General features: G+C 44.9%; 1 protein-coding gene across 1 annotated transcript in view; it reads left to right on the top strand.

Annotated features, from left to right (window-relative positions):
- The first annotated feature begins 1,771 nt into the window (after positions 1-1,771).
- bicc1a (BicC family RNA binding protein 1a) overlaps positions 1,772-11,286 on the top strand; it is a 265,871-nt gene continuing 256,356 nt past the window's right edge. Inside the window, exon 1 of the mRNA XM_080205453.1 lies at positions 1,772-2,071. Coding sequence (XP_080061579.1) covers positions 1,852-2,071 — 220 coding nt within the window. The 5' untranslated portion in view covers positions 1,772-1,851. The remainder of the gene's footprint in view (positions 2,072-11,286) is intronic.

Genomic DNA, 11,286 nt, shown 5'->3' with positions numbered 1-11,286 from the left:
TACTCTCTGTTTCCAGAGGTCATCGACAACTTTGCAACCCATGTCATAACACACACTGAATCCCATTAACCCATCCGTCTTGTGTTCTGAGTTTAGCAAAATCTTGATTTTCTTTCATTCCCATCCTTGTTTGCAAATCCCTCCCTGGCCTTAACTCTCCCTATCTCTGTGTTCTTCTCGTGCTCCCTCGAGCAACTCTGTCAATTATCTGCATCCAATAATTCTGGCCTCCTGGGTATCTCTGAGTTTAGTCTGCGCGTTCTCCCCATGTCTGCATGGGTTTCCTCCAGGTACTCTGATTTCCTCCCACTGTCCAAAAATGTGCTGGTTAGGTTGATTGACCATGCTAAATTGCCCCTCAGTGCCAGGGGGAGTAGGAGGTTAAATAGATGGGATTACAGGGATAAAGCCTGGATGGGATTGTGATCGATACAGACTTGATGGGCCAAATGGCCTCCTTCTGTATTGTAGAGAATCCATGATCATCAGTGACAGTGTCTTCAGTTGCCTGGGTCCTAAGATGTGGAATAATCACCCTCCATCTTTGATCTGATTTATTATTGTCACAGGTATTAGTGTACAGTGAAAAGTATTGTTTCTTGCATGCTATACAGACAACGCATACTGTTCATAAAGTACATAGGGGAGAAGGAAAAGGATAGGGTGCAGAATATAGTGTTAGGCAGTTTAAGAGACTTAGAATTCAGTTTTATAAGCACAGGACGGGAGTAAAGGATGAAATTAGAGGGCAGTCTGGGAATGGCTCACAAGAAGTCGCCTCTTTTAAGACATCCCTCAACCTGTACCTCATTGATCTGTTTTTGGTTACCTGACCTAATGTGGCTCAGTGACAGCATGGGTGGGATTTTCCAGCCTCACTCATGCAAAACCGGAACATCCTGCCCGGAATCAATGGACCTTTCCATATCCACCCCTCGCCCGCTCTGATTCCCGCAGTGGGCGAGATGGTAAAATTCACCTTGATGTTTCAGTAACAGTTTTGTGAAATCCCTTGCGATGGCTTATGATCTTAGAGGTGCTAGATAAATACAAGTTGTTGTTGTTGTCTTTGGGTTGGGTGGGGTTTGCTCTGGGATGGCCTGAGATTGTCAAAGGTGCGACATCTGTTACAACCCCTTCCCTTTCTGATCTCATGGAAATTGCCTATGTAAACAGGTCACACTGTAGCTTCTCCCTCACACCCGGGGCTACCAAGTTGGCAATTTTCCATTCTGAGCACCGACACCGGTTTCTAAGGTGAACATTTGTTCAGTCAGATTCCACATTTGATAAATGCAACCACAGTCAGATTCCACATATAGATAGTTTGGGGGTGGGGGTGGTCCGCAGGGCAGTAACATCAGTCTACCTAGGTAGAAATTGTCAGCAAAATAAGCATTCTCCCTCCAGCACAGAATGAGTGGAGCGAGAATTAGAAAAATAATTATTTAAACAGTTTGTAATTCTGCTCTGGAGTTGAATATGAGTCAGGAATATGAACTGGGGGGAGAACAAAAGTGGTCATTCTTTAAGAACTCTTGCCCTGAAATGCAGCAGTATTCACTGAAACTGGGTTGAATTTGACTCTAAGGGGTTAATAGTAAGCAGTTTGGATATTTTCTGTGTGCTTTCTGCAGCAAACTCTTGAGAGCTCGCAGAGAATGACTATTATAATGGGTTACAGATTAAATTGCAATGGGACTACTTTGGTGCATTGTGCGGATGGATTTGCCCAGCAGATTTGCTCTGCATTAGGAGTTCCGATGTGGATGTGGAGTCTCAGTTCCAGTCCAGCCCCCTGAGCTGGAAAGTGGAGCTGAGTCGGAGTGAGTGCTGCAACTGCCGGAGCCCATGGCCGCTCAGTGCGACTCTCTGAGCGGCTACCTGCTGCCGGCTCAGCCGCTGCCAGAGCCCGGAGCCCCGGAGCCCGGCTCCAACAGCGAGAGGAGCGCCGATTCCCCGCTCGCCGCCTCCGAGGACGATGGGCAGCCCCTCCCGCACTGCACTGACCCCGACTGGGTGGAGGAGAGATTCCGAGTGGACCGCAAAAAACTAGAGGCGATGTTACAAGGTGAGAGAGTTAACCCAACAGATAGAGCGACAGGGTGAGAGAGTTAACCCAACAGAGAGAGAGGGTGGGAGTTATCAACCCAAACAGACAGAGTAAGAATTATCAACTCAACAGAGAGAGGGAGACAGGGTAAGAGAGTTCACCGAACAGACGGAGATAGGGTGAGAGTTATCAACTGAACAAACAGAGTGAAAGAGGATGAGAGAGTTACCAGCCCAACGGACAGAGACAGAGTAAGACTTACTAACTCAACAGAGAGAGAGGGTGAGAGTTAACTCAACAGGAGAGAGAGTTGTCAACCCAACAGACAGAGAGAGAGCAAGAGTTATTAACTGAACAGAGAGAGAGGGGTTGAGAGTTAACTCAACAGGGGAGAGAGAGAGAGAGTTATCAACCCAACAGATAGAGATAGAGTTATTAACTCAACAGAGTGGGAGAGAGAGGCAGGGTGAGTTAACTGAACAGGCAGAGACAGGGTGAGAGTTATCAACCCAACAAACAGAGTGAAAGAGGATGAGAGAGAATGAACAGAGAGAGAGAGAGAGAGAGACAGGGTGAGAGTTAACACAACAGGAGAGAAAGAGAGGGTGAAAGTTATCAACTCGACAGGAGAGAGAAGGTGAAAGTTAGCCCAACAAGCAGAGAGGGTGAGAGTTAATTCAACAAACAGGAGAAAGAGAGGGAGGAAAAGTTTTCTCGTGTCCGCGGTGTCCAGCCTTAACTCCGGAGAGTGAGTGTAGGAACTCCCAGGGCAAGGGAGGGAATGGACAACTTTTGGGAAGCAGATGAAATAAGTCTCGCTGAGAGAGAGTTGCAAAGTGTGAATGGCTCATTCTCAGCCCTGACTGACTCTGTGGAACTTGATCATTTGAGTATTTCTAGGAACTGTCAGTTTGCTACAAATGTTTAACACTAACGTGCAGAGAAGCCAATTGGATTCCTACAATGAGCTGTAATAAATTCACCCTGGAATAATCTAAAGGGCAGCTTGGGGCTGGCGTTCTTACTTTTACTGAGTGCGAAGCTGACAGTATAACTTATGAAATCAGGTCCTGGGTGCACTAAAGTGTGGTCCAAGGCTCCACTGGAGGCTTCCTGCGGGGAGGGAGAGAGAATGGGGGGTGGGTGGGGGGAACCTCAACACTTTACTGATCTGAGCATTTGTAACGTCTTGTATAAATGTTGGTGTCGAGAACTCACATGAACAAATTACCATCCAAGTCTGATGGCAGTTCCGGGCCGTTTATAACATCACCGAGGCTCCCAGTCTCAAACCTGCACTTTATGGGGGCAAACATATTTCCTGCAAGTTGGAATAATAGATCAACTTAAGTATTAGTCGCGACCCGTTTCCTTTCGTTGAAACTCCCGCAACCTCTGCCAAAAACTTCCATTTAAACTGCAAAATGTATCTTGAAAGACGTGGCAATTTTTTTTTAGGAATTTTTTAAAGTACCAGTAACAAAAATGCTCCCTGTGCCCCCCCAACACAGATGTACATTAGTACCCAGCTTTCACACTCTGCCTACTCAGTGGCTGTGAGTTGATCAACAGGTTTGTGAAGGTTTGATTTCCAAGCTAGTGACCCACATGTCCTGTTTGACTGGCTGGCGTTTCTTAATGTGGGCAAAATCTTCTTCTCACTTCTCAGGTTTTATCATATAAAAAAAATCGTGTCGTTCAAACCAAAACAAATCAAACCTTTGAGCTGGATCATGATGCTTCTTAGAAGACTTTGAGACCACAGCACAGAAGCATTCGGCCCCAACTGTCAGTGTTAGTGTGAAATAAAAACAGAAATTGCTGGAAAAGCTCAGCAGGTCCAGCAGTAACAGTGCAGAGAGAAACAAGAGTTAACTTCTCGAGTCCGTATGTCTTCTTCAGAATGGATGCTGATGCTTCAAACCAGTCTCCTATCTTACTTTATCTCATCATTTCAGAATGTCTTCTCCTGCTTTATGTGTTTATATAGCTACAACTTAAAGTACGTCTCTAACATGGTCCTCCACTGCGAGTTGTGTTTGAAGTTTAGTTATTAGTGGCACAAGTTGGCCTACATTAACACTGCAATGAAGCTACTGTGAAAATCCCCAAGTCGCCACACTCCGGCACCTGTTCAGGTCGACCTGAGTAAGAATTTAGCGTAGCCAATGCACCGAACCAACGTATTGTTTGGACTATGGAGGAAACCCACACAGACATGGGGAGAATGTGCAGACTCTGCACAGATAGTGACCCAAGCTGGGAATTGAACCAGGGTCCCTGGTGCTGTGAGGTAGCAGTGCTAACCACTGTGCTGTCCAGTGTGCGGTGGCAATTTCCACCTCTTCACCAGTGTGTAAAAAAGTTTCTCCTGAGTTTCCCATTGGGATTTATTGATGACTATCTTCTAAAATAGTGATCAGTTATTCATAGGCATTGGACATGTAGATCAGACTAAGCAACCCCAGAAGTGATTGAGCTAAATTTTCACCCCCACCAGACCAGCTGATGAGCTGAACCTTCAGGTCTTCCAAATATTTACTTGTGAAACATTTTGTGGTGGTTCTCTTTGCCCTGAGCTGTCTCCCATTCCCATGCGTCAGGAGAAAAAAAATGAAATGTCTTCAAGCAGAATTACCTTTGTGTTACTGAATGTATGATAGGACGTCATTGACATGTTACGTGTACAAGCAGGGATTAATTTTGTGATGCTGAATGACTGAAGGAGAACAAAGTGGTCTGAGAATGTTTGGATTTTCCAATAATTTGAATTAAGCAACTTTGAATTAAAAGGAGGAGAGATGGAAATGTGAATAATATTATTGAATGTGTTTTTAGGAGATTCCAGACAGTACCTGGAACTAAAGCTAATGACACCAGGTTCAAGTCCAACAGATTTATTTGGTAGCACCAGCTACAAGCTTTCAGAGCGCTGCTCCTTCATCAGGTGAATGAAAAGTTGTGTTCACAAACAGGGCATATAAAGACACAAACTCAATTTACAAAATAATGGTTGGAATGCGAGTCTTTACAGGTAATGTGAGTGGAGAGTGGACAATGTTGGTATCTCCACACTAAAGCTTAATGCCAGGGTATTAGAGGTTTTCCTTAAGTTGTCCTTGTAACTCAGTGCAGTGTGAATCAAACTAAAGTCCAGCAATAGATATATTTTCAAAGGGGACATGATACCTTGCTAGTTTGACTCAATCCAATTGCACGTGTAGTATGTTTACCAAACGCTGTAAAGTCTTGAGATTCACTTTCATTGAGTTTGTCTCTGGTGTGTGGGTATGAGTTGCGTGTGAGGTTGATTTGATAAGTCTGTAGTCTGAACACTTTGTCAGATTCATTCCCACCAGGAGTTACTGATGCCAGGCCAACAGGATGGAAGCATTTTCCAAAGTGCATTTACTAAGTTATTGGGAAGCAGACTGTGTGAAACTAAGAGGGCAGCACTATTTCCCCATTTTTCTTCCGTACTATTCCCTGGTCAAATAAATGTATAGGACGTTGGTTCTCTGATGTTTAAATGACGATTATGTAGTGTGTTACAGTAATGCAAGATGACTTAGCCCTCATTCTTTTCCACATACTCTAATGCTTCCCCCATTGCCAAAGACTGAGATTGTAAACATATCTCAGAGAGAGGTTTTTAAGGCTGATCTATGAATGGGCTCAATGATGCGTATGATTCCAACGGCACCATTGCAATCCTAACTACCCCAGAGTAATTCATACTGGGATTACTGCGGACTCTGAAAACACTTTGACTCTGCTGTCAGTGGGCTGGACTCCAAATTAAACAGATCAGCATCCGAAATAATACTCCCTCTTTGCCTGGACAGACTGCGTTTCGATTGGTTGGTTTAAGAGGCCCGCTTGTTGTTGGGATCATTTGTTGGGCAGTGCCAGTTGCACGTGGGGCACATGGAGGATTAGAGCACATCAGACTGCCAATTGGTGGTGGCGGCAGGTTGGTGCTGCAAAAAACGCGGAGAGTTCAACAGCCAAGTTCCTCTGGCTGGAGAGACTGTTCCTGGATTGATGAGAGGGATAGGGATGGCATGGGAGGAAGGATGAGATGATGGGATTGGTTAACTGTAGCGGAGATAATTGTTTGATATAGCTCCTTATTCATCTATTCTTTATGCTAGAAATGCAAAGATTTTAATAAAACTGATGAGTTGAGAGAATACATCAGCACTGACTCCATGGATGAAGATGATGATGGTGACGGGCTGGAGGGTAGAGACTATTGGCAGTGAGGCGGCTGTTGGTTTGGGAGGTGGGGGAGGCACCCAGGGGTGTGAGTTTTGCTGGAACGCAGGGGTTGGGGGGCACCCAGGGATGTATGTTTTACTGGGACGCGGGAGTGGGGAGGTGGTGGGGTGGGGAGGGGGATGGTTTGCAGCGCTGCATGAGAGTGTTGTTTTGGGGGGACGCAGATGGCATGTTTTGGGGGACTGCCCCATTTGGTTTGGGCAGGGTATGAGGAAGGTATGGGGCGATGAGTGGCTGTTGGGGGGGAAATGTAAGTATATTACTGGTTACTGTTCCATAGATTGTGCTTTGGAAGTTAGTGAGGGGGGGGGGCGGAGTTTGCACTGTTGTTATACGCAAGTGAGATAGTTCTTATTACATTAGGTAGCAGTCTAGGGTATGAACTCGTAAAATAAGCTTTGTGTTTGACAGACACAAATCTAAGAGTGCATAGAGAGAGGGAGAGAGATAGCATTTGTATAAATAGTAACTATTTCAGAATTGTGAACAGGCTTCACGAATGGGAAAATTGAGATTAAAAATTAGGTTAAAATGAAGTCTGGGGGTGGGTTGGAGGGAAGTAAGATTTGTTCATATTATGATTCACTGGATATGATTGTGTGGAATTTGTTTCGAGTTGTTTTTTTTCTTTGCTGGGGGTGGGTTAATGATTGATGCAGCACACTACATACATTCTAAACCCTCTCCACAAGCTGCAGTTAATTAATCATTTCAAATATTGATCTGGACTTTTCTACACTTTGAAGTTTAATGTATGGAAATACTTTTGATGGTTGTAACTTGAGGATCATTGCAATAGACTAATCTGTGCTTTAACCATCTTCAGATGATAGATGATGCATCTAAAATGGAAAGCCAGATGATTTTTAACAATATGATAATGCTCACCATACGAGGATTGGATTCCAGAAAGCATTTGCAAGTGAGATTATAGGAACGGCCGCGATCTTTAGAGAAATTGATCTGCTAGACAAATGTGCTCCATAGAATCAGTTCAAGGAGTGCAGTTCCTTAGCTGCAGCCCACGCTATGGGGATGTGGACTGTTGACAGAGCCTCCCCTTCCATGACAGAGATTTCCTGACTGGAACACTTAAAACCACTGGAGACCCTGAGAGGAGATGATGTTAGCAGCATCGCAGTCAGAAATCGCTTGTACCTAACTTTTTTTGAATATGTTGGTGAGGAATGAGGGTTTGTTATTATTTTTTATAAAAATACTTCCAAACTGCAAAAGGAAATTTGAATTCCTTTTTCAAAGTTTGTGGAGACGAGAGATTTTTTTTTTCTGGACTCTGCCCAGTGATAATACATAAAAGTTGTGTCGAGTGTCTGCAGCATTGTGTCGAACCCTCTACTGAATGAGATCTACTCTCTTCCTCGATGTATTTTTACTTCATTTGAAAACGTGTAACACAGTAGATGTTTAATAAAGTGGTGCTTTTCTGAGAGCACAAGCATGAGCAGCACGATGGCACAGTGGTTAACACTGCTCCCTCACAGCACCAGGAACCTGGGTTCAGTTCCCAGCTAAGGTCACCACCTGTGTGGAGTTGGCAGGTTCTCCCTGTGTCTGCGTGGGTTTCCTCCAGATGCTTTGGTTTCTTCCCACAGTCTGAAAGACATGCTGGTTAGCTGCACTGACCGCGCTAAATTCTCCCACAGTGTACCCAAACAGCGTCGGAGGGTGGCAACGATTTTGACAGTAACTTTACTGCAGTGTAAGCCTACCTGTGACACTGATAAATAAAAGATGTAAACACTAAGAATCTTTTGTTTAAATAACCCCCTTCAAACATATTATCTAAACAGCATAGGATATAGACTGTACCTGCTCTTTAAAAATGATTTTTCCCTAACCAGCTCCAGTTTGAGATGTGGGATCTCACCTCCTATGTACCCTGAGTAGAGAGCATCCTGTACCTTGGTCAGTGCTGTGCCAACAATGTCACCCAAGTGTTCTCATTCTATGGCACCACCTGGCATTAACTAACCTGGTTTCACTCTTAACATTGCTTACATTTAGAAATATTCGCTGGAATTTTACCACCCTGCCTGCCATGGGAATCAGAGTGGGCAAGGAGTGGACAATGGGAGGGTGTGTTGACTCCGTGTGGGATTTTATGGTTTGGGGACGAACAAGGCTGTAAAATCCTGCCCATTATTGAAAGGGTAACAATGAGGTGAATTTGTTTGCAATCTGTAACGATGCCTGTGGTAGTGTGCTGTGGCCAGAGTTTTGTGCTTCAGAAATTGTTGCTTGCAGAATCAGAGTGAAGAATAACTGGTAGTGACAGGAAAGACTAATAGGAGGTACAGGCTGGGTACGTTTTTATCTAATGTAATCTAACCTAATCTATTTTATCTATCTAGTTTGTTGTGCCAATCTATCAATCCAGCTATGTCTTTACTCCTTTATAAATTAACAATATTGGGTTTATATTTCTCCTACCTATAATTGTTTTGTTAATATCCTAATATCTTCCTATCTGCCTTTTGGTCTCCCTTGCACTCTTTATCTTTGCCTCTGTCTTCTGTATCGCTTATTTTTCTTTATCCTTCTCTCTATTTCATTCTTTCTCTTCACTCTATTACTGATAGTTTTGTTAATTAGTCAATAACAGTATTGCCAGTAAGGATGTGGATTTATCAGAGTGCTGGCTCAGTAGCGAACTGGAGATCAATGGGCCGCTTTGCGAACATCCAACTTGTAAAGTAACATTTTTCCTATGTAACTGATGAGTAGAGCAGCGTCCTCGAGGCTTGTTTTTTTTTCTCTGTGCGGAAGGGAAAGTTGAGGAGGTTAGTGGTGTTACCGGGTTTCATCTGTAGAGAGCAGACTGACACCAGCCTGTTCCCGCAGGCACTTCCCTGAGCCTGTGTAGGGCCAGCACACAGCAAGATCATTTTCATTCAGAATATGTGTCAGATGGAGCCCACCAACTGCACTCGTTTTCAGCGTTCCTCCTGCCACTTCTGCTGCGTCTGATGTTGGTTGATAGCTTGACAGCGGACGGAATAAGCAACTTTCTTTTGCAAACCGTTCTGCTGCTAAGTGGAAACGTAGGTTGCTGATTTAGAATGTGCTGGTGTGCTTTTTGGATTGCCAGGGCCTCTGCAGAAGAATGACCCATAAAACCACCATACCAACCACGCTGGCTTCCTTCCAAATTAGATTCATGAACGAACCCTTGACCCAGCTCTGCAGCCACCTCTTGTCAGTGCTAGCACTCCCTTCCACCTTCACCACTTGAAGTGGATTTCATCAAGGTTCGTTTTACCATGTCAATCTTTGAGTTAGAATTGTAGGAAGTTTACCGCACAGAATGAGGCTATTTGGCCCATTGCATCTGGGCCAGCCAACAAACGAGCTACTCAGCTTAATCCCATTTTCCAGCATTTGGTCCATCGTCCTACAGGATCCAGAGCCTTTGAAATGAGATAAGAGTGTTCCTTCCCCCACCATTTTCAGACAGTGAGTTCTAGACCCTACCGCCCTCTGAGTGAAATTTTTTTCCCTTATCTCTCCTCGCATTTTTCTACCAATCATTTTAAATCTATGCCCCGCAGTCACCGACCTCTCTGCATCAGGTAAATAGACTCTTCCCATCCTCTCAATCCACCCCCTCACAATCTTGGACGTCTCAAACAGAACTCCCCTCTGCTTCCTCTGCTCCAAGGAGAACACCCCCAGCCTATCCAATCTGTCCCCGTGGCTGCAGTTTTCCTGTCCTGAGAACATCTGAGATAAAAACAGAAAATGCTGGATAAACCCTGCTCTGGCAGCATCTGTGGAGAGAGAAGCAGAGTTAACATTTCAACTCCTGTCTGGTGACTCTTCAGAACTGAGCCGGGGTAGAAATGTGATTTATCATTGAGGGCCCTGGAGGGGGTAGGGCAGGATGGAAAGTCAAGAATAAGTTGGAGCTTAGGAGCAATTGGCAAAATGCCACTCCTACATCTCCTCTGTCCCTCACTAATAGAATTACAAGTTTTCTGTCTTGTGGTGACCAGAACCGCGCAGAGAACTCGAGTTGTGGCCAAGCTACAAGGAGAGGAAGGGAGTGATTGGTTGGTACCAAGGGAATCAGTGGGACTAAGGATTTTGGCGATGAAGTAAGCAAGATTTTATACAGAACAGGATGGTGGAATTACAGGTAAGCTGGAGTTCCGGAAGCTTCCCTGGGAAGCAGATTGAAGAATGATGACCTGGGATGAGAGAAGGCACTGGTTAGCACTGCTGCCTCACAGCGCCAGGGACAATTCTGACCTTGGGTCACTGTCTGTGTGGAGTTTGCACGTTCTCCCCGTGTCTGCGTGGGTTTCCTCTGGGTACTCTGGTTTTCTCCCACACACCAAAGATATGCAGGTCAGGTGGCTTGGCCATGCTAAATTGCCCCTTCGTGTCAGGGGGATGAACAGGGTAAATATGTGGTTACGGGGATAGAGCCTGGGTGGGGTTGGTGTTGGTGCAGGCTCGATGGGCCAAAGCACCTGTTTCTGCACTGCGGGGATTCCATGATCCTTCTATTCTATGAAGGCACGATGGAGGTTTTGGTGACAGAGATGGAGAGATTGGAACGGGGATGATATTTTGGAACGTAATTGCCGCGTATTACACATCATTGAAAGGAATGGCAGTTCTGTCTAGGGATGATGCCTTTCCCATGTGAAGCACTTGGTTTCCTCAGGCCTGCCTTCCCTCAGCGTCGCACTCTGGTGTTGTTAGACCAACACACTGAGACCCTTCAGCCTCATGGCTGCCCATGAGAGGCAAACTTTGGAGAGGACCCACCGTAGCACAACCTGTACCATGGGAATGGTCACCTGGATCTGCTTTTGAACTGTAAAGAAAAGTATTTACCTGTTAGTGAAGAGAGAATTTAACTTGTTTGTGTAATTGTTGTTTGAGGTGAGGGGTTGCACGTTAACAAATGCTTTTGCACAATTCTT

Source organism: Carcharhinus amblyrhynchos, chromosome 17 (genome assembly GCF_965287045.1).
Source record: "Carcharhinus amblyrhynchos chromosome 17, sCarAmb.v2.hapA, whole genome shotgun sequence".
NCBI classification, from domain to species: Eukaryota; Metazoa; Chordata; class Chondrichthyes; order Carcharhiniformes; family Carcharhinidae; genus Carcharhinus; species Carcharhinus amblyrhynchos.
The sequence above is the reverse complement of the archived record's forward strand: the minus strand, read 5'-3'. Positions and strand labels throughout refer to the sequence as shown.